This window comes from Paramacrobiotus metropolitanus, unplaced genomic scaffold, assembly GCF_019649055.1.
Source record: "Paramacrobiotus metropolitanus isolate TYO unplaced genomic scaffold, Prichtersi_v1.0 Parri_scaffold0000007, whole genome shotgun sequence".
NCBI classification, from domain to species: Eukaryota; Metazoa; Tardigrada; class Eutardigrada; order Parachela; family Macrobiotidae; genus Paramacrobiotus; species Paramacrobiotus metropolitanus.
In genome coordinates, this window is record NW_026570227.1 from 470,189 (window position 1) to 494,498 (window position 24,310).

General features: G+C 44.1%; 1 protein-coding gene across 1 annotated transcript; it reads right to left on the reverse strand.

Moving 5' to 3' along the window:
- Positions 1 to 17,438: 17,438 nt before the first annotated feature.
- Positions 17,439 to 21,292, reverse strand: LOC129582348 (uncharacterized). Its single transcript, XM_055473860.1, has 3 exons — positions 20,566 to 21,292; positions 17,825 to 18,612; positions 17,439 to 17,735 (listed from the first exon to the last, which is right to left on the reverse strand). Exons 1-2 carry the CDS (start codon positions 21,238 to 21,240, stop codon positions 18,346 to 18,348), a joined length of 942 nt encoding a protein of 313 aa, XP_055329835.1. The 5' UTR covers positions 21,241 to 21,292; the 3' UTR covers positions 17,439 to 17,735; positions 17,825 to 18,345.
- Between the last annotated feature and the right edge of the window lie 3,018 nt (positions 21,293 to 24,310).

Sequence of the window (24,310 nt, forward strand, 5' to 3'; positions counted from 1 at the left end):
CATCATTGGATTATAAAAGAAATATGTTTGCCATGCATTTCAATGCATTCGCGAAGTGAAAAAACCCAATATCTTGACAACGCACAGCGTACAAAAGTGCTACTTGTTAGCACAAGTTAAGTCCGTAGTGCGTAGTATGCTTCCGGTGGGATAGAGGGCGAGGGCTTAAACCAGAAATCCATTTGCACCTTCGCCGAAGTAAGTATCGGTGAAAGGCACACTGTAACGGTAAAATCGACGAGAGTGTACATATGATGAACATTATTTTCAGTAGTTCATTTTCCGGCAGCGCGACGTATGACCAGTTATATAATTTAATTGCTGAAAATCATATAGCAATGAATTAGTGAACCGAATCAATTTTATTTGCGCAAATCCTAAATCTGTCTTATTTATTCGAGAACATCCAATTATGACTAATAACTAAATTACCTGATAATTTATTTTCAACAACGACATCATAAAAATTTCACGTGTCTTCACTGCTAAGCAAATGATCGCTCTTGCGTTGGCGACATTGAATGCTTTCAGCATTAAACGTCATTAGCGCAGCGCGATCGAGTGTGCCTTAGCTACACCTTAAGCGCCCTTCAGCACACTTTATGGTCACATGGCCGTTTCTCGTACAAATAGGTAAATCATTTTACGCGAACCCGAAAAAATTTAAAAAAAATTGTCTTATTTATAAAGGTCAACAATTTTATATACATCGTGTTTGTTCGCAGAACTGACAACGCTGAGCCTTAAAATTTAAATCCTGTAGGGTACAACAGAGTGAATATTCCCGCACAAGTTACCCATTTGACAACACCGCTGTTTTCTCTTTGCTGGGCATGCACAAGTTACATAACGATCCCCGAGCGGGTGCGGTGAGCTGGTTCCGTTTAAGCTGAACTCTCTCTTTGATGCGACTTGTCAGGTCGGATGAGTTGCAAAGCAAACTTTGGTTAGAAGCCCCCGTATCAGTTTCTGCAGTGTACTCTTTCTGGCAAATGCTCTCTCTTTGGATTAAACAATTTCGTTGGTTTTCCCACACTAGCTTTGCACCGTTCCACGGTTGATTTTGTGCAGTTTGCCTGCAAAATTTAGTCCAGCACAAACCTGCGGCGTTAGAAGTATTTCTGCTGTTGTATTTGTACAAACTTGTCCCGTAATTTCGATCGCATCAGCACATCGATAAATAAAAATTTACGGGCTACACCGCGTGAATATTTCCAGCTTTCTAATTAATTCTCGGTCGTTTGACCGGCAACAGCTATAGCTGTCCAGTGACTGAACGGTGACGCTGATTCCTTCTGTAATGGTAAAGTATAATATTTTTGCCGATGTCCGATGTCTTTTACTGCCGAACGGTCTGGATGTTTTTAGTCATGACGTATGTCCCAACCGTTATTTGAATCTGGATACTGGTGCTATGCGGATTGGGATACGCCGCTTTTCCCACCAAGCTGGTAACATCGCTATCTTCTGGTCTTCATGTACTTGAAAACTGGGCCTATTATTCGCATTCTCCATTGTGCTGGTCTAAGTTGTTATACCGTGCGTTGTTTTTGTAGAATGTACATTTGACAGCTTTGCCGATGTTGTTCGATTTCTAGCTGGTATTCTGGACTCCGCCATTATGATTTACAGTCACTGTATGTCATAAAGATGGCGTCCAGAATTATGTGCAGAAAAGCCGAAGTTATGCTTTCTAAAATTTCGACGTCTGTTGACAATTGACAACACTTCAGCCATCTTCTCAACAGAACAACAACAGCGACAATTATTGGACTACTTTATTGATTATTCATGGCCATGCGTGCAAAGCGGGTTTCCCCTGTGTTTAATACTGACGACCGACATTGCCGTCTACCACGCCGCCTTCACCTGGAGCGATAAACCAAGTCGCTATTGTCTAATCTTGCCCGGTCTGGAGTATGGCAGTTATAAGTACGTACATGCTTGTATCATGGATTGCTGCTTTTCACAACCGGCGTTCTGGGTTTTTTGGCTAGATCCATTAATAAGATAATCCGTGGGGTATGGATTGAGTTATCAGCTAGAGCGTCAAAGAAATGCATGGAGCTGCGCCAGGATGTCAGAGCGTTGGACAATTACATCTATCACGTATCACTTCAGCTGCCTATTCACTTATTAAGATATTTGTGCAAATGTCTTGATAGCTGAATATGAAGCTAAACTTTTGCTATCAGCATATCTAGAGGAGGTGGGCTGAAATTCGTGGATAATCACAGAATCGATATCAGGCAGTTTCTGACGCTTGTGAACGGAGCGCTCCGATTATCGGCGACATCACCGTTTTTCTTGTATCTTCAGAAAGGCTTAAGCAGGTTACTCATGTACTTTATGATGCACAACAAGGTGGTGGCTTTTAAACAGGGTCTAAATCGGCTGCGCGACAGTTCGTAGCGGAACATTTGGTTTTAAGGACATTTTGTCTAAGGGACAACTCTTTTTTGTGACAAATAGTAATATGACTGTTCGTTGTCATAAACCAGTCGAAAATTTTTCGACTCCCCCAAAGTCCCGCTACCAAATGTCACACGACAGAACGGCTGCAAAACGAGTTGTCCCAAAGCAAATTAGCCACTGCGACGAAAAACGTGTGGCGAAATTTACCACGACGAAATGTCCCGCGACCACTTGGGCTTTCACGGCTAAATTGTAACAGAAAATTCTATTGAACCGCGTTACGTTTTTCTATACCAGCAATCCAGTCTTTCGATATTTTTCTGGCCTTGAATGCCGTCTCCTCGGATGTTATAGGCCGGTAACTTTAAGCGCGTGTACGATTGCAGTGGAAAACAAGCAGATTTATCAATAATCAAAATTAATAGCACTATCACAGAAGCTTATAATAAGAATCTGATAACAGAGGTTATACACAATCCTAACATACGTGCTGAATCTAGCTGCAGCATCACAACCTGAGATACGTAGTTACGTACAGTACGAGTACATGCGTTGTTCCAGTACTCGTATACAGTATTTATGTTCCTAATTTCGTTGTTGCATTCATGCCGTCACTGCAGTACGAAAAAGCTAAACAAACCGCTGCGACAAAGTTGTAGAACATCATGCTGGGAAGCTTTGTGATCTTCGGACACGCGCGCGATTGATTCAATCAACTTCTGCCTCTACGTCTAATGCACCCGCACCACCATGAAAGGCATCTCATCTCCTTCACGTTCGATGCCAACGCCAACCGCTTCCATCATGATAATTCCATAGCTCTCCATAGAATATGCAAGTTGGGACAACGCTTTTTTATGATCGCAAAACCGAGTTGGACTGCATAAACCTAACAAACATTTGACGTGAGTATGGGTCATGAAACCCGAAACACGAAACACTAAGCAATGGTAAATATGAATTAGTGAAACATTAAAACATAAAACACTGAAAATTGAAGTAATATTCGGGAAACAATGAAACATGAAACGTTTCGTGTTTCATGACTCGGTTGTAGGTTTCGATTCTTTGTGATTCAGTGTTGCATTGTTTCATGGTTCCTTCTTGTTTGGTTTATTAGGTTGTAACTTCGTGCTTCCTGTTTCATGTTTCGTGTTTCGTCACTTAAATGTTTCGTTTTGCATGTTTCATGTTTCATTGTTTCAGGTTTCTGTTCTTTTTTACTTGTTAGGTTTCCTTAGGTTCCTTCTCCATGCTTTGCGTTTCATGTTTCATGGACTTCGCCTTCTTGCATATGTGTTTCATGTGTCTCATGCTTTTCATGCATTTCAAGCGTTTCCTGTGCTTCACGTATTTCGGGTGTTTCATGCGTTTCATGCGTTTCCGTGTTTCATATATTTCGTGTGTTTCACGCGTTTCATGTGTTTCCGGTGATTCATGTATTTCTTGTGTTTCATTGTTTTATTTCTTAGGATGCTTACGCTCTTCAAGTTTTCTGCGGTTTAATGTTTCACCTTTGTGCTTAATATGTCAAGCTCACCTGTTTACGGTTGTCCCAACTCAAACATTCTCTCAATTCGAGAGAATTCACAATTCTCACCGCATTCCGAGTAACAGTAAGCTTTGGCCAGGTTGCACACTGACAAAATAGAAGCGGCAACAGACCTGTGGGACATCGAATAGTGAACAGTTCATAATCCTGGGCGGATATCCGGGCAAGGATCAGGCGCGGAACACCACACCGGCGATCTTTACGATGCAGCGAGTTGCCGAGGATGATGTATTCGCGTTGCAGCTTCGCCGTTCAAGTCCTCAACAGTTTGCCGTCCGTGACGGGCGGCGTGAGTCCGAGATCGGTCGTCCTCAGCAGTCGATCGCCTAGCTGTACGTGTGCGGTGGTATAGTAGTGATACGCCGGGCTTAACCGATGAAGCAGTGTGGGTTCCTTAAAGCGTCACGGCGCTCGTTCTGGAACGGTGACGGCCTGTATGACGCTCTTTGTCAAGTTGACAACCACAAAGTGCTGCGCTGATGGCGACAGTATACACGTCCTTTCGTTGTAGCGCATCGCTATCAGCAAGCGCTGCTTATATGGTAAGAGTACTCCAGCGGATGGTGTCTAATCGGTCCACCATGTTGTTGCCATTAGGTTGCCTTGAGTGCAGCCTTAAGGTACAAATGCACCGGAAGTTTAACCTAATTTTTTCAGTCAGATTTTAGTTTTGGCTTTTGGATACTATATTTCTTTTTTTTCATAAGGGACGATCTTAACGTCTACTCGTAGATAACTTCAGCTGGCCATCTATGTTCAGGGAATGGGCGACATACCTTTAAGTGATCAGGCTTGAATAATTTGGTTGCAGAACCGATTTCCTTTCGTTTTTTTGTTTTAGCATGCTAAACATAAATTACTCCTTCCCCAGTACCTGAAAATTTTAAAATTATTTGAGCCGTGTTTTAGTTATTAACGTTATAAAAAACCCGAAACATTTACCGAAACGTTTATTGAGGCGAAACATTTAAGCCATGCCACGGGCCCACGCGTGCACTATCTGTACACCAAAATTACTGCAGTGAAAACTGCGCGTATGCCGCTGCAATGGATTCACAAATTTGCTTTTGTTGCAAGTTATTTTTGTACAGCTGAGGGTGTCTTAATTGCACTTAAAACTGTATAACAAACAAGTAAAAACACACCGGAAACTGCAGCAAAATAGCAAATGTTATTGCGCCACCCATACCCCGCCAAAATAGTCACTTCGCATAAGAAGACTTATCTGATTTACTGCTACACTTGTAGCTGTCATATACCGCTGCTTTTCGCCTTTCCTGACACATGTTTGCTTTCGATCGCCAGTCCGATTTCTTTTTCAATAACAATTTTCAGCCACGCTTTTCCTTTTTGCTCGTTACCGATGATGTGTGCTTTTTCCACATTTAACACATGCTAGGATAGTTGTTGTACAGTGCCTTTTATTCGGAGCGACACGCCTTTGTTGCACTAATTTTGATAATAAAATCGTGCACGATTACACGCGCATTCGTATTTCTATTTGATTGTCGTTTTGACGTTGAATATACTTATATCAGTGTGAGCGATGGCTGCACTGGCGTTCACCCTCACGACCACGGCGCTACGCTGCAGATGACGTGTCTGTGTTGTGTCTCTTCTTATTGGCTGACGGCTAAAGCCGGTCATTGTTCTCGCCTAGTGGGCGGCGCCCAAGTGCGCATGCGAAGCAGCAGGATTTGGCTCTTCGCTCAGTAGATTTGTCAGTTGTTTGGGGAGTTGATTTTGACGCTCAATAAAGTGTACTTTCGCTTACGGATGCCGTGCGTTGTGCATTTATCCGATCGCATAGCCCAGTACGCTACGCAGGATCTTGTCAGTGGAGATCTCTGTCCTGGATTCTTCCAGAGTTCCACATTATATCAGGAATACGTGGTCCTTCGCTACGCCAGTACGGAATATCTCGTACGGAATATCTCGTACGGAATATCTCGTACGGAATATCTCGTACGGAATATCTCGCACGGAATATCTCGTACGGGATACCTCATACGGAAGTCCGCATACGCGTACTAGGGATTTTTTAGCCACTTTGCAGTCATTATATTATTATGTGTTTTGTTCTTAACAGCTTTCCAAAAATAGCTGCTTAATCGCAAGGGTTGGCGGACTCCCTTTCTTGCTTTTCTTGTATAGCCTAATGCCTATGCATATAAGAAAAGCAAGAAAACGAGTCAGTCAATCGTACGATTAAACAGTATTGTCATGCGACAGTCCTTTCACGTGAAGAGAAGTGTCACTTTGCAGATTTTGTTCTGCTGTTGTGCTCTGATGTACACGCGATATGTTAGCTCGCTGCTGATTCATATGGGCGATATGCCCACGTATGTTATCAGATTTACTGCTACACTCGTTGCTCTCATATCCTTTATAATAAAAGAATAAGAAGGTGCACAAAATTCGTGTCTGTCTCCCTTTTCTGAGTGACACAGAAAACGAAACGCAGGTGTCTATATATCCTTTATAATAAAAGAATAAGAAGGTGCACAAAATTCGTGTCTGTCTCCCTTTTCTGAGTGACACAGAAAACGAAACGCAGGTGTCTATATATCATTCTAATGCGTAAGGTATGTAGATGAGCCCGCATGAGTCAGATTTGTGGGTATCGAAACCAGTTTTGAGAAAAAACTTGAAAACCTAACATGCAAAACCTACGGGAACGTCAAAAACCTGTTAACGCTCTAACTGTCGCCTCGCGGAGTTTGCGTAGGGCTCTGCTCAGACTGGCTTTGCTTAGACTGGGTCTACAACGCTTCAAACAAGGTTTTATGCTGGAATGTCGCTCGATAGCCTTCACTCGAATTTGTGGATAAGTTCGCGAAAACGTTGGATGTAAAAATAAAATTAACTGTCAAATTTAAAAAAGCCAAAATGAATCGGTCCTGCTTGAAGCCCGTAGCTGCCACAGTATGTATTTTTTGAAGAGGTTGACCACCCGCAGGCGAATGTGTGAGTTAGAGTGCGCAGTAATAATTCCCAGCATTGTCTGCTGCGTTATATCACTTGGCGGACTAACATTTTTAAATTTATTAGCGCTTCCATCTTCGAATGTTTATTGGGAGTTAAATGTGTATTGTAATGGGAGTTAAATTAACGTTTTGATAATGCCACGACGTAGTACTTTAACTGGGCGTAAAGAGTCACGCAGTAGAAAGCGCGCCACTGCTACGGAGACCTCTGCGCAGCGGATTCAGCGCCAGCAAGCTGACAGACAGCGAAATGCCAGGTAGAACTCTCATTATTTGATTTGATTTCAAGGTTTTCATGAAGTCATCATGATTTAATCGCAGACGCAGAGCTGTTAAGTGTGTACCAAGCACTCCTGTCGGATCACCGGAGAGCGCTGCAGAAAACGCTGTCAGGTAAGTTACCCTTTTTTTGGCGTTGCAAGAGAGTTTCGACAGATTGTGGCGTTGGGAAAATTGTAGTTTACCTTGCGACGTTGCGGTGTCCATTGACGTTGTGCCCGCTAACGATGGTCTGCCGTTCCTCGATTCTGAAGGTGATGCTGATGTGGAACACGAGGTTCGAGCCACTGTTTACCGTAAACCTTCGTCAGTAATGGCTGCCAGGAGTTTTACGAACGAGTCTGCCGTGCCAAATCACTCCCTTGGCTCTATGGATCGGTTGTGTTCGTTTTGTGAAGCCTTGAACTTCCCTGCTGAAAAGAACTCCAAGTGCTGTCACAAAGGGAAAGTTCGTTTGCCTGAATTATCTGCGCCCGACGAGATTATTCAACTGTTAACGGGCACGAACGCAGAGTCGAAAAATTACCGAGACAACATCAGAAAATTCAACTGTGCAAATGCATTCGCTTCCTTTGGAGCAAAGCTTTCTCCGCCGCCTGGACACGGTCCCTATTCTTTTCGGATACACGGCCAAGTTCATCATTTTATAGGCGCGGCACAGCCAACCGAAGGTACCTCAACGAAGTACGTGAGCCTGTATTTCGTTGATTCTGAGGAAGCCCTTAATCATCGTGTAAACCGCAGCGAAAACAAGAAATGTAACCCGTTGATTATGGCTGAGATTCAGAGAATACTGGCTGTTAGTAATCCATACGCGCATCTGTTTCGTCATATGAGCGATGTGTATAAGGATAGTGAAATGTTACCTGCGGAAATGCGTGATATTTCTTTGGTGTTTCTGAAAGCGAACGGTGCCGACCCCAGAAGATATAACGATCCACGGTCTGGTGAAATTGCAGCGGTGTTTGTTTCTCCAGACGGCGAACCACCTGTTGAGCGGGATATTGTGGTATACTGCAAACAGGCACGACCCTCTCGGATTTCGCCACTGAGCGCTCATTGTGACCCTATGGTGTATCCTTTACTATTTCCCCGTGGAGAGTTTGGCTGGCATCCGGACTTGGTACACGACCCGCTCCACAGGACAGCGCAGCGGACGCGTGTAACGCAATTACAGTTTTATTCTTATCGTTTGGCTATACGTTCTGGATTCAGCGTGTTGCACGCGTCTGGGAAGCTATTTCGGCAGTATATTGTTGATGTTTATGTTAGAGTGGAAGCCAACCGCTTGCAGTTCATACGTCAGAACCAGAAGCATTTGCGTGCCGAATCGTATGCCGGTCTGTTGGACCATGTAAACACTGTTGCCGCTGATAATGATGTTGCTGCGGGAAAGATTGTCATTTTACCATCATCATTTATCGGAAGTCCACGAAATATGCAGCAGAATTACCAGGACGCTATGTCTATAGTGCGACGTTACGGAAAGCCGGACCTTTTCATTACTTTCACGTGCAATCCCAGATGGCCGGAAATCACGGTTAACCTTCGCAACAACGAAAAGGCAGAATTTCGCCCAGACCTGATTGCACGGTAAGAAGAAACGTTTTGAAGATGTATGCACACTGTCTATAGGTGTCGGCAACTGTATAAAGTCAGTCTTTTATGAACCCTGCTGGATGCTCAGCCCGTACACACCTTTAGACAACCGCATAGTCCGGTAGTAATCTGCGTGGGGGTTGGTAGACATGGTAGACCCAATGTACAGACAGTATGTTAGAAATGTCAGCCGATGTCTACAGTTAGCTTGCCGGCTTGAAATTGAAAATCCTAATAGTGATTTACACAGTTTCTGTCAGCGACGGCAACCAATCGCTTCAGCCGTTTTCATTTTGGTCGCACAACATTTCCGCCGACGCTCACTTCGGCTTACGCACATTTTTACGATTACACACATTACTGTCATTCTACAAGCTAAAGAATTTAAATAAATGCAAACCTCAAACCTTTAATGGTCAGATGCTAGAATGAAGACACTGTATCTACAAAAAAGACATGAAAAAGGGGAACACGCTCAAAATAGCCATGAAACTTGAGAAACAAACGAAAGCATAACAAAACCAAAAATGAGCATTGACCGAAGTGATTCTGTGCGGCCGAAATGTAACCCGGGCGAGTGATTGGACGCGACCATTGACTTCGGTAAATACTAAATTATTTGTGCTATAAATGTAAATAATTAAGACGTACAGTATATAGTATTGGAGTTCGGTAATATCAAGCAGCCAAGCGCATACAGTATACAACAGGCTTACCGTTTGCAGGGTTTTCAAGTTGAAACTGGACGAACTCATGAACGACCTTTTAAAAAATCCGTATTTGGAATTGTCACTGCTTACGTTTATGTACAGTAATTGAATTTCAAAAGCGGGGCCTACCACATGCGCACATCCTGTTAATTTTAGCGGCCGAATCTAAAATTCGTGAAATTTCCGACATCGACAGAATAGTTTGCGCTGAATTTCCTGAATCTGAAGCATTCCCCCGTTTGTTTGCAACTGTGCGTTCGACAATGGTGCATGGGCCATGTGGGACGATCAATCCCCAATCACCTTGCATGCAGAATGGCAGATGCACAAAAGGATTCCCTAAAGATTTCTCTTCTGTTACGAAGGAAAACAAGAGCGGCTACCCTGTTTACCAGCGAAGAGACGATGGCAGAAATATAGTCATCAACAACGTTCCAGTCAGTAACCAGTGGATTGTGCCGTACAACAAATGGCTGTCCAACAAGTTTGACGCTCACATCAATGTTGAAGTATGCACCACGGTTAAATCGGTAAAGTACTTATTCAAGTACGTATACAAAGGTTACGACTGTGCCAACGTCCAGATCACCCAGCGTTACCAGAGTGGCAACACCGATACGCTTAACTGGAACGAAATCGATACATTTTTAAATGCCCGCTACGTCAGCGCTCCAGAAAGTATGTGGCGACTGAATGAAAATGAAATGCACCGGCAGTCTCACACGATTGAGCGATTAGCGGTACACTTACCGGACATGCAGAATATGATGTTTGAAGAAGGAAATGAGGTGACCGCAGCGGCGATAGCGGCGATCTCACACACCAAGCTTACAGCTTATTTTCAACTCAACATTGAAGATCCATCCGCAAGGGAGTTTTATTATACGGATATACCGGAGCATTTTGTTTGGCTCAAGAGCGCGAAGAAGTGGCAGAAACGCAAGCGAGGAGGAGAATCAGTAATCGGACGGATGTACGCCTTGTCGCCTTCGGATCGGGAGAGATTTTTTCTACGGTTGCTCCTACTTCATAAAAAAGGTCAGCAAATAACCGCTGTAAATGGTTTCACTTGAATGGTTAGGCTTTCTATTATGAACGGTACATAAAATTTTGTGTACAGTTATGCAAAACTATTTTTCCAAATTAATGAAAACATGATGCCCTTAGGAGCTACTTCTTTTGAATCCCTACGAACCGTTAACGGAATTCAGTGTGCCAGCTTTCACGAAGCCGCAAAAGCGCTGCGGTTGTTGGACGACGATTCAGAATGGAATGCAAGCTTAGCAGAAGCCAGTCTGTCTAGCATGCCGAGGGCACTTCGTGATATGTTTGCATACATTTGCGCATTTTGTGTACCTGGTGATCCTGCCGCCCTATTTGATCTGCACAAAGATAGTTTAACAGAAGACTATCGCCGTACACATCCGGAGCAAGAGAGTACCAACAGGGCGCTGTGGGATATCGAGTGCGTTCTGACGCAACACGGACTGAGCTGTAAGCAGCTAGGATTACCACAGCCTACGTGCCCGACAGACACTCCAACTGCCCAATATAACCTGGAGGAAGAAACAGCGGAAGCACTGCAATTGGAAACAACTTTGAATCCGGAACAGCGCGCCTTTGTATGTGAAGTGCTTTACGCTATAGATACGGGGGCGGGCGCTAGACAATGGTTCCTGGATGGGCCTGGTGGTACGGGTAAAACTTATGTGTACCGATACCTTGCGCACACGTTGCGAGGACGTGGGAAACAAGTTATTGCGGTAGCCTGGACGGGAATAGCAGCAACGCTTCTTAAAGGCGGACGTACCTGTCACTCGGCATTTAAGTTTCCGTTGAATCTGGATGAGACTTCGGTTTCCAGCATCAAACCCGCCTCTCAGGAGGCATGCCGACTGACCGATGCTGCTTTGATAATATGGGACGAAGCACCCATGGCACCTAAAAATGCTCTTTCGACACTTGATCGGCTTCTTCGTGACCTAACGAGAAATGATCAGCCATTTGGGGGCAAAACTATTGTTTTTGGAGGGGATTTTCGGCAAGTGCTCCCCGTGGTACGGCACGGATCGCGAACGAAAATTGTAGAAGAAAGTATCAAGAGAAGTTCTCTTTGGCCTTTCATCACTGTCAGACGACTGACAACTAATATGCGAACCGGGCCAGAACAGCAGGTATTCAGCAAAGTGGCTTCTTGAGTTGGGTAAGTAGTAAATTACTATCAGTCATTTGTACCTTAGATTGAAAACTGACAGGTGATCATGCTAACAAAATTACAGTACATTTGGTCGCTTTCTCAGGAGATGGCAAACTACAAACTGTTCCAGAATTAACGGGAGACTTAATTGAAGTTCCGAGCGACTGTGTGTTTGAAGGCTCAGCAGCTGATTTAGTGAAAGAAGTTTACGGGCAGACAATTGACCCTTCGAATGTTAAAGTCTTGGCTGATACCGCCATTTTGGCCCCAAAAAACGACCACTGCGCGGAGATCAATGACTACGTTGTGAAGCACTTACTGCCTGGAAACGGCCGATCGTACTTTAGGGTTGACTCAGTGGAAGCTGAAAATGACGGCGATTTTGCAGATTATCCCATTGAATACATTCACAGCTTAACGCCTGCTGGATTGCCACCTCATGAACTTTTTCTTAAGCCGGGCACGGTGGTTATGTTAATGCGGAACTTTAATGGGAAATCGGGATTGGTTAACGGAACGAGAATGGTTGTTCGTTTTGTACATGAAAATCACCTGGACGTGGAAGTACTGACAGGAGAATGTTTAGGACAGCGCGTCCTTTTACCTCGCATTGTCTTAACAACGTCCGATGCTACAATGCCGTTCAGTATTAAGCGGAAACAGTTTCCTATTCGCGTTGTCTTTGCCATGACGATTAACAAATCGCAGGGACAGACACTGAAACGTCTTGGTCTGTATTTACCAGAGCCGGTATTTTCTCACGGACAGCTTTACGTGGCATTTTCTAGGGTTTCTTGCTTTTCTGCTATTAGAGTTAAAGTTGTTCCAGGACAAATTCCCGGCAGATCTGGAACTTATACGCGCAATGTAGTGTTTTCAGAAGTTTTGTAAACGAAGACTGTTAAGCTGCTGTTAGTAGTTAGTACTGAAAAAACTGTTAGAAGGCAGTAGTCGGTGGTTTTGTGGCTGTTTCAATACGATGATACTGTAACAATAAATTCTGCTACATTAGCGCAGTTTGCGCGGGGTCTGCTAGTTATACATAATAATAGTGATAATACCGCTGCTTTTGCATTTCCTGACATAGATGGCATACATTCGATCGCCAGTTTGATTCCTTTATCAACAATGATTCGCTGTCTTTTAACATTGCCTTTCCGTTCGTTACCGCTGTTGTGCACTTTTTCCAACTTCCGGTTCGTTTATGGTCTCACTGAAGTTAATTTCTGCCGTCGGCAGTCCCCATGTTCGTAAAGCGTAAATCTGATTTTAGCCATCCGCACGGGAATATGCTGTAGTTTTGTATTCAAACTGACCCGAAAACCTCGCGCTTACCCGGAATTTGTATACAAATATTTTTTTTTGCATTTTTTTTATTTATATTTGTATATTTCTTGTGGTATACAACGGGATACGGTCCAGTCAAGACATGTAGCCCTCATAATAAAAGAACGAACTCCCAGACCAAAAATTTTACATCTTGAAAATACAGTAAAACCTTTGTGATTTGAATACCTACGGTTCCCACATAAGCGTTCAATGTAAGCCACTGTTCAATATTCGCAGTATCTTTCGCAGTATACGAGACGCCCGGTTCCTATCCGGGCGTTCAATATTCGCAGTTGTTCAATTTTCGCAGCTGTTCAATCTTGCAGAGTTAACTGTAACATCAAACGTTTTTCTGGTTTGTTTGTTACAGTATTACTTTAACAAAAAAAGACCACACTCAGGCCAACAATACATTGAGCAGCAGCGAATCAAATCGACACATAAACATAACATAAACATAACATACACGTGGCACCTCCCGTTGCCGAATATATATAACGTTTCGTGCCAGTACTTGGCGATGAATCGGGTACTGGGTTTTTTCCTTCTCTGTTCTGGATATGCGGGATCCGGTCCGTGGATGTGCCACGTTCATGCCGACCTTCACCTGATGCCATGGAAAACGGAAACTGCCCCAATAACCAATTAACAGACGTACATACATAATTATGCGGTTATTCTGGTACGGTACGGTTATTCTGCTTTATGTTTTGTGAATTTTACAGAGATATCCCATTTATTTGATGGGAATCCATGTGGCATTGGATGCTCGCGGTACATCTTTATTGAGGTGCAGTGACTGCATTGGAAAGCCTTAATTAAACGCTGTTCAGCCAAATTCGATTTGGAGGATTTACTAGATCCGGCGAATGGTTATTTCAGTCCGCGAGACTTCTTACTGAAAGTGCAACTCCAAGTGTCAGCTGACCTTCCTATCGGAATAAATTGAATTCAATGCGATGGCGCACGCGAAACCCGTAAACGATACCAGAATTTGACTTTATATCGTAAACGTTTCAAGTAATTTTGCGCTTGCTGCAACGCCGTAATCGTTTTCAATCGCGGAAGAATTTTTACTGGTCTTTTCGATAAATTGCGGTGACCGAGGATTCTTTAAGCGGACTGTTTGGAATGGGTTTAGGTATAGACTTCTTAAGAAGGAAGTTCTTATTTTTTGCATCGATATGGAACAATCACGATAATCGTTCTTATCGTGATTGTTCCATCGTGATCGTGATTATTATTTAACTGTACTGCCTTGGAAAAATTGTGAGGCAAATTCACGCTCGTGTAATCATAAGTCAGCGTCATACGTGTTCGAATCTGCAACACAATGCTGGCATGAAACTTTTTATTTGGCCGTAGCCTTGAAGACAGCACAAAGTTTATTCACGATGCAAATTAGTTAAAAATTATTCAGCATTGAGTATTGAAAAAAAAGTTTTTAATTTGAGATTTTTTACTTCACGTGCGTCATGCTTGAAAGCCTAAGACATCGGCAGTATTTCCTAGCCCAACGCGTACTTTTCAAAAACCAAATGACTAAGGTTCCGCGGTTCCGTCATGACACCGAAAATCTGTGTCGGCAAATCGGACCGCTACTTCGAACGAGGCGCCGAACCAGTCAATTGTTTCGACCGCCAACGAATAAATCAGGTAGCCCACCGTGTCTTCCAAGAAAGCGCATGTTCGACGTTTCTCCCTCTGCCGACTGCGCTAGGTTGGTGGATTTAAAGCCTGCACGAATATAGGAAGGTGTCCCTTTAAGGATACCACAAGCCGTAGAAAGAGGGTGTAGGAAAAACGGGAATGGTTTGACAAGGATGGCCAGATATGTGTTTTCACAACTCTGACTGAAGGCGAAGGTGTAGCTACACAATGGTGCAACGAGATCCTCTCTGGTCGCTATTCATCAAACAAAGAAAAACTTTGAAATCAAAAGTTGAATGAGAAGGTTTCTTTGTTTATGATGCAGTATACTGTATCGTCGGCTCAAGATGGCACCATTTTTTACAGTGCTGCAAATCTATGCTATACAGCCCCATGCGCCGTGCAAGTGGGCACTGAACTGCATTCACAATGTCAGACAATAAACCCGGGGGGTTTATAGCGACTGATGATAAATTTTCCCCGTTAAATTTTCAAAAGAGAACTGCTCCTACAGTTTTCATCCGATAATTTTTTTGAATAAACCTTTGGATTTGTCAAAAAATCCCGAACGAAACGGCCAAGGCCGAATTTTGAAATTCTCCGAAGATTCTTCCCCCGAAGATCGACGACCATGAGCGGTCGCCCGTACAACACCCGAAATTTTGGGGCGTCCCTCCTTTGTCAAGGGGGAACTGGGTCGATCTGAGACAGTCCTAGAAAATATCAGGTGTCGCGTTTGACAAAAATCATGAAAACTCACGAAATCTATTACCGAAGTGTCGTCTCTGAAATATGTGGCTCAGATTCTGCAATGTGGCTCAGCAGTTGCAATTAGAAGGACCTGACTTTCACAAACTAAGCACAGTGCTTCTATAAATTTGAACGTATACTGTTTCGCAAATGTCTCATATCTAGTTGAAAAAAATTTCCAGCGAAAAGAAACAGGATTGCAACTAACTCACCCGAAAATGAAAATGGCCGTTTTATACGGTCTGTCGTTTTTTTTACGGCAGTCGCTTTCAACCGCCCCGATAGATTGTCTGAAACTGTGCAAGCAGTTCAGTGCATACTTGCACGGCGCATGGGGCTATATAGCATAGATTTGCAGCACTGTAAAAAATGGTGCCGTCTTGAGCCGACGATACAGTACATTGTTGTGCGTATGTTCTTCCAGAAAGCTGATATACCGAAACATGCCAGTAGAAAAGTGCAAAATGTCTCAACTAAAAACGCTTTTTGAAAAGTGTTTTTGGCAGTTACAGATATATGGAGTACATTGCATAGTGAAACATTGGAGTTTCGGTGTACCGGTATAAGCTTTCTAGGCGAAAACACACTAAATAATGTATATTATATATTGCAGTACATATTTTTTTAATTAGTTATTTTTTATTAGCTCAAGCCAGTCGCGTCACAAGTTTGTAAAAAAAACAGCATTAATTACGACATACTAAAGAAAGAAACTTTCTCATTCAGCTTTTGGTTTCAAAGTTGTTTCTTTGTTCGATGAATAGCTCGGACCAGAACAGGCCAGAGTGGATCGCATCCCACCATTGTGCCGTTAAATCCTCTTGCGTTTGGTCAAAGTCGTGAAAACTTAAAATATTTGCTCACCGTTTTCAAACCATTCCCGTTTTTCCAAACCCGCTTTCTACTGCTAGTGATCCCCTCAAGAAACGAATTTCTGTTAAGTACGTGAGCAACGTTTATACATACATCTCACAATTTTAGATCGCTTAATCTCACAATTTTAGATCGCTATAAGCAGGACATTGAAAAATTGGGAGCTCGAGTTGAGCCATTTAGCCACTGCGTCACAACGTTACTGCTCGCTAACGACACCGCAACGCAATGGAGCTTATTTATTGTGTGCTCTACGCCTGTGCATCCAGTGTTGCGTACATAAAATCAAGCGTTGTTATGCGCTGTTCATTGTGTCGTTACATCATGAAGACACTGCTGCTGCAGTTGTCAGGTTGGACACAACGCTCTCAACTCTACCATAACAACACTGACTTAAAGTGCTACAATGCCCGTACTTGAGTTTGACTTGCTGTCCGTGGTCCAGAACTACACCGTCCGTGATGCAAAAACCGTTGAGCGCAAAACGTGTGCAAAACTGTTACTTACTTATTCGTAAGTTGCCCGAACACGGCAACCAAAAGGACCACTTTGCTTTATTTTTGCCTTCATCTCGAAGAGCAACCCCTATTCTGCCAATGCACAATTGGGTGCATTTTCCTGATAGGTGCAGCGGTGCATGTACCACAAAGGCAGACCATGCACTATGGCCCCGGCCGCTCTGAGCGCACAATATGCCGGGAACTGGTATTCCTAGTTTCGTATTTAAATGTCTCCAGATGCACACCAGGACGCCTACGGTAGATCAGCGACTACCAAAACCAGCTTGGCAAAAAAGGTATGTACGACCGATGGAAAGATTCAATGATAAATAATATTATTACGAGAGTTATTAGCCAGAAAGAATAGCCGTTACTGAGAAATCGTTGCGATGAATAAACATGCATATGATGAGAAAGCAGACATCTTCGACAATCGGCAGAGAGGTATTTACACGATTTTAAGGGACAGAGAAATCCCCAGGACCGCCCGCGCTAGCTGTCGGTTCCTTTGACATCAATGGAGCCGACGCCTAGTGCGGGCGGTCCAGGGGATTTCTCTGTCCCTTAATATCGTGTAAATACAGTACACGTGCGTCTATGAGATGGCTAGTGCAACTGTTATTGGTAATTTACTGCCACAGTTCACCGAAATTCGTTATTATCCTTTTACGTTTGTTACATCGTCAAGCTTCTTGCCGGCAGCCAGAAAGCATATTCTTGAAGTACTGCTGTATTTCTTTGAGTGGAAGCGTTGTGGATTTCTTTGTGCAACACGGCCAACGTGAAACGGTTCAGTGTGCGCACATCCAAACCCTTCAGCTCCTCTACCGTCCACTGGCATTTCTGAAAGCGAGCCGTTGGGCGTGGATCAGCGCTTTGGTAGGTTTGCAGAATCTACGCAGATCAGTCGTTCAGTAGAAGGCTAGAAGCAGCTTGAGCCGCTGATAAAAGGAAGCAAAGATAAAGGAGAGTTGTTACATTACCTTGGCGAATCCTTCGACCTCATCCGGCTCGTACCGCTTGCCATCCGCCATCCACGCCGCCAGGGCGGTCACGTCCGCCGCATCATCCAAATACCCTTCAAACAAATCCCACAGTTGCGCGGGGCTGCACGCATTCGTTAGCACAACACCATACGGCACATGCAACTCCCCGAACCCGCCTTCCAGTGTCACATCTTTAAAAATGATTTTGTTGCAGCAGGACGCCAAGGCGCGATAGTTTTGCGCCATTTGTTCCAAAGACGTCGCCAGACTGAAATTGGCGCGTCGCGTGTTGATGCGGCGCCAGCAGAATTCCGTCCAGCACATCCTGCCCGCAGCTCATAACCCCGGTTGCCCAGTCGCGGGTGTTCAACCACTGGCTATCGTAATCCAGGAAGCAGATGGTGCGTGTGGCCGGAGTGAGGTGTTTGAGGATGCAGCTGTAGATGGCGTAGTAATTCAACCGCAGGTTGGACCAGTCCTGCTTGATATTCATCAGGGTGAATGACACACGCATCTCGCTACCCACTGCAGCTGATGTCAAAATGGCTTCCCACGCGTAGCATGCGGCGACACCGTAGACGCTCGATGGTGTCCAGTGACTGGAAGATCTCGACCAGCAACAACCGCGGTATCGGAATCCCCGCGGCCGACACCTTTACTCGTTTGGTTTTGAGTGGCCCAGATAAAGTAGATTTTGGTGAACCCCAGTAGTAATGGTATTCCCGCCCACATGAAACGTACCGAGCGTTATTCGCATAAGTTTTCGCTTTTTCCAAATGAGAAGCCTACCACATGGATGATCGGCACATGTGTACATGAGCTTACCTGCAAGATAACTGGGATTACTATTTTTCTAGCTGCAAAAAGATTGGCATTATTTTTACCACATATAGTATTTTTAATGGAATTTCTGGCAATTTTTGTAGCGAAACACCGGCACCCTGCCTTACCGAAAGTGAACCAATTTCAGGTTTGAAGTACTTCCCAATAACTTTAAAATGAATTTTAAAAGTTTTGACATTCATTTAAAATCGGAAAAAATGCTTTGGATTTGAATCATTTGATATTCTTTTATTTTCGACTTCATGGCCATGTGTCTTTTAAAATAAAGTTTCAAGAAGGTCGCGTAGTAACCAGACTTTTGGTACACAACAATGCATTTAAACTTTTCGCCCATTTTAGTGGCTATATCTCGGCAACCGGATGTTGCGCGCGCAAACGGTTCTCAGAACAATGTATATGTACAAAGCATTTAGCTTCGGAATGACATAACGTATTACAAAAAAGTGATTCGGGATGCGCGATAGCAAAAGTTTTAGGGTGACACTGTTAATTCTTTCGTGCACCCTGTTTTTTATAGGCACCCCTATGAAACTTTAGCATATTATAATGTAATTGTAGTGTTAGAACCTAGATACGGTAACTATGATCGCAAAAGTATGGAGAGGCAGACCGACGTCGATGTTATGTTCCCTCTTGTTCAACTTCAGAATGCTGGGTCGAATCAGTGTGGCTCATCACGGGCCTGACACCAAAATGTACGCTTTTTACAAAAGCCGAACCGCACCGAAAATGGTTAGCAGAAGCGCTGGACAAAGAGGAGGCCACCCGGTTTCCGAAAAGAATCGGCAGAAAACCGGCATCCGAAATTACGACTGCGAAACGAAACATCAAAATAATTAAACCGCCGACGATGCCATCCTCATTAGATCCAAGTTAGCAGATCAGCCTCACCGCCCGATCATCGGATGGAAAGCCTGATTCTGTCTGTATGCGAGTATCTGTATGAGACTGATGCACGTACATCAAATCATTTTCGAATTCTGTATCCGAAATATGCTATTAAAGGGTGCCGATAAAATACACTGACAGAGTGTTTCTATTTAATAAACAGACAAGGGTGTCTATAAATTACGGGGTGCGAGAAGGGGTGTCTATAATAAACGAGGGTGTAAGGGGTGCCTATAGTGATTTCCAAAGTTTTAATGTATGTATAAGTGAAACTGAACCTTGATATTGTTATCGCGTTATGGAAATAAACTTGTCTTGTGTTGTGTTATGTATGTATCCATTTATGACACCATGACAGTACAAGCCGGTCCGGAGTTAGAGCACGACAGAGAACAGCGAACAATGTAAATTCGTGGGTTACGCTAAACAACATACTACGCCACGACACGTCACACTTTTTGAAAACGTAACATGCTTTTGTCTGGTTGGTGCTTTGGTGCATGGCTGCACGCCATATTTTTTAATGAGTATAATCGTAATTGCCTGGCGGAAGGTGGCCAGAAAACAGTCGGTGCAGTAAGGGAAAATCTAACTGCGGAGCGCATTTACGCATTGTGGCAGACGTAGTGTAGACGTGTAGTGGCCATCGTGCTAAGCGCTAACATCGCGCTTATTATGCGTTAGCTGTTTTCCACCATGCTCTAACTCCGGACCGGCTTGTACCAGGCCATTTTCTTTGACTTCAAAATGTGCTTGCCAGATCCTCGTGGCTCGTGGCCATGGAATTTCAGACTATTTTTTAGCGTATGCAATGACTATATCTGTATGACCCTGTCATCATGAAAAAATTTAACTTTCCTAAGGAGGATCCAATGACGCTGTTAGTTAGCGACTTGCGACGATACTCACCATTCACTAACGTGCAATTCGAGACATTTATTGGGATTCATTGTGGTAAAGCCTGGCCTTGCTGATTCGTTTACCCCAAGTCAAAAATTCGGACTTACAAGAGAGCTGTCCGAGATCGCGGTCCGGCCGCAGCTCCGCAAATACACCATCCGTTCGCTGTGGACACAAATGCAGCGCGCACCAAGCTGCTCTTCAGTTTCCTGAGAAAACGCTGCCGATAACGACGGTGTGATGCACTGCCAGTATCCTGCCGGCAGAGGAATGGAGCGAACGACAAAGTCTCCGGGCTTCAGCATCCAATACTGCATCTCTTGTACGGACAGCGGAAAACGCACTTGAACAGTATTTACCAGTTCACGAACTTTTACGGCGCCCAGTTGGACTTCGACGAAGGCGTACTCATCGGCACACTCAAATTGGTGCATAAGGAGTTTGCCGGGATGCCACGCCCACGGACCCGTGGGGCATACGCGCAGCAGTACTTGCACGTCCGGTGGGGCGACGCCCGCGGGCGGCCGACGATCCATGCAGGGCCACTCTTCAGGGAAATGCACGCTCGACCAGCTCAGCTCTTTTTCGCGGGAGGAAGCAAGGAAGGTTTTACCAAACGCCACCAGCACGGAACGTTGTGACTCGCAGTAGAAATCCACAATGACGCCGTCTTCCACGATGTTGATGACGCTGCCGTGCTGCAGTGGTCCGTTCTCGTCCACTAACACATCCACCGCATTCCAGGCGCTCACTGTCCGTCTGAAAATTTCGTAAAAATGCATTGTTCAGTATTTTCCAGGATTGGCTGTAACGCAATAATGGTGAGTACTGGCGTTTCCCAGCAGCAGCTCAAGTAATGCAGTAATCTCGGGTTGAGCTGCTGCAGCAAGATTCAACCAGTATGTTACGGTTTGTATAGAATTTAGAATCACCGTTATCATTTTGCATGTTCTCGTGATAGCGCTGTTTAGTTAATGATAAACCTGTTTGTCTTTCGCTCCAATTTTATACGCGGAAACAACGTTATAGCATCCGGCGAGACGGCATTCTTTGCCTCTGGAATATCGGCAACCTGACATCGGGCACAGAAGACCTTAACACGGTCTAATAGAATTTTGTATTGCAGTTTAAACCGTTGTTTTACAGCGGCTGACGGAGAAGGGAGAACAACATATGTGACACGGGCGATACAGTCCAGCATGTTGGCCGTACTGTGCGGTTTCGCTATTCTAATGCAGACGTGGTTGGAAGAGAATTATGAGAATGGCGACACAGCACAGGTACTGGCAGTACTGAACTGCCAATGTGCGTATGTGGTGGTTTGGTTGACGCTCTGACGGGCACGGATTCCGTCGGAAGCGGTCCGCCGGAAGACTGCCAAAATAGGATGGCATCAGCGGAGCGTTCACCTGTTGCCTGAAGACTGCTGGTTTTCCAGCCAGAATGGAGCTAAAAGGCCTCTCAGTGATAGATCACAAAAAGCGCAAATCAATGTACCGAATTTGGTACCATGTACCGGGCCAGTTCCCTTAAGTGTGCCCTGTGGAACTTAATTTCCGAAATACCTCCATGCATGCGGCCAGGTACAGCTGGCTGCGATTGTTCCCAACGCACACGTACAGTTTGACGACAGCGATCGCAGCCAATGGTGAAACTTGTGCGCGCGGCTTCAGTAGTGTTAGCCACTACGCAAAGTGCGGGTATCCAAAAGGAATGGACGCGTATTTCCGCTTCAAGTTACAGCGACAAAACGCGACAACAGAAAAGCCTGAAAGAGAAATACGCAAGAAAAATATAATCCATGCATTGTCCAGGTTTGCCAGCATCAGATTCTGTATCCTTACCACAGCGATTCTTAAATTGTTACGTAGTGCAACGACGGCATGAATACAACGAAAGTGTAAACATATCTTTCTGTAAAGCGAAGAGCGATGCTGTACATGTTTACGCGTCTCAGGTAGGGCTGCTGCAGCGAGATTAAGCACGCATGTTTAAGCGAACGGTATGTTCAAAATCACGGTTATCTTATAATTCTTATTTCATGTGCTGTTCGATTATTGATAATTTCTTTGCTTTTTTGATTTAATCATACAGACGTATTTAAGGCGGCCAAGCTACAGCGTCCAAGGAGACGGCATTTGAGGTCGTAAATGTATCGAAACTTATTTCGAAAGACTTGACAGATGGCACAGGATATTGTAATGTATTACATAGTTTCTTATTACAGTATTAATTAAACTCTTGTTTTATAGCCATCACCGGACGGAAAATTGGTAACAACGGTACACCGACAATTTACTGACCGCCATCTTGCAGATCGACAACTTGCGGACAACCTTTTGCTGACCGACAAAATTTTTACCCGACAATTTGTTGAAACGACTACTCGATGATCGGCAAATTGCTGAACGACGTTTGCAGCATCCAGTTACAGGATCGAACATCATTACCTGTAATTTTGCTTTTTGTTTACGATATCCGGTTCACAGCGGCACACCGACAACTCGCTGACGACTATCCTGCTGACCGACAACTTGCTGGCGACTTTCTGCTGGCCGACGAAATGTTGACCCGACAGTTTGTTGAAACGACAAATCGCTGAACGACATTTCGCTGAACGACTTTTTGTGAACACCGACAACTTGCTGCCGAGAGTTTGCTGACTTGAGAAACCCAAGAAACCTAAGAAACCTAAGAAAACTAAGAAACCTAAGAAACCTAAGAAATCTAAGACTAAACAACAAAAAGTTAAGAAAACTCAAAAACTGACGTCCCGAACTTGATAGCAAGTTGTCGGTCAGCAAAAGTGTTTCAACAAAACGTCGGTCAACAACTTAGCCGAAAAGCAAATTGTCGGTCAACAAGTTATCGGTCAGCGAGTTGTGTAAGTCGGCAACATGTCGGTCAGCAAATGGTCGGTCAGCAAATTGTAGGTCGGCGAATTGACGTGCTACCGTTCACGGCACAGCAACTGTATCCGAAAATTTTCTACTGAGACCGGCTAGTCAGGAGGATTTTTGTCGCAAAACAAAGGCAAGTGACCATTTATTATCCTCGAGGCGTACTCGAGCTGGCGTCTTGCGAATTCGCTCTCTACGGTGTTCTCATACTTAACGAGTCGTATTTCAAGCAAACCATTGGATATTTCAGCCGTTACCAGAAATGCGCAACCGACCGAGAGTCCAGGACGAATAACTGATATATGGTGCTTGCCCCAGGTATCAGTTTTCCGTCCCGGCCTCTGTCGGTTCCAGGGAAAATTTCCTCAGCATTTTGTTGTGTTGTTCCCCGTTGTCCGTCGAACTATAGTTTTAAACCAGAATTTAATTAGCACTAAACATTCTGCTAGACCGCAACTCCGGTTTTCGATCCCAGTTGTCAAGCCTTTCGATACTTGTCAGTTTTCAGGCCATAAATGCAGTCTTTCTGGATTCTATAGCCTTCTGCAGCCTTTATGCGCGTGTATGAAAACAAAACAGATTTATCTGTAATCAAACAACACCATCACATGAACATACAAAAAGATTAAAAAAGTTTATACAGACCGTAACATCCTTGTTGAATCTTGTTGCAGCAGCACAGCCGGAGATGAGCAGTTAGTACTACTACTCTAGAGTAGTTACACACAGTAATAATTATTGTACTCCGTTTGGTAATTAATATACCGGTACTCATAGTAATCACTACTTCGATCACTATACTATTTCGATCACATTCATGTCGTCGTTACAGTACAGTATGTAACAGTTTAAAAACAGAACGTAAAAGCTCGTGCTGGTGTACAGAGTAATACAAGGTTTTAGTAACAGAAGAGAAACAGACCGTGCTCACTGCTCAGTGCTGTATCTTTAT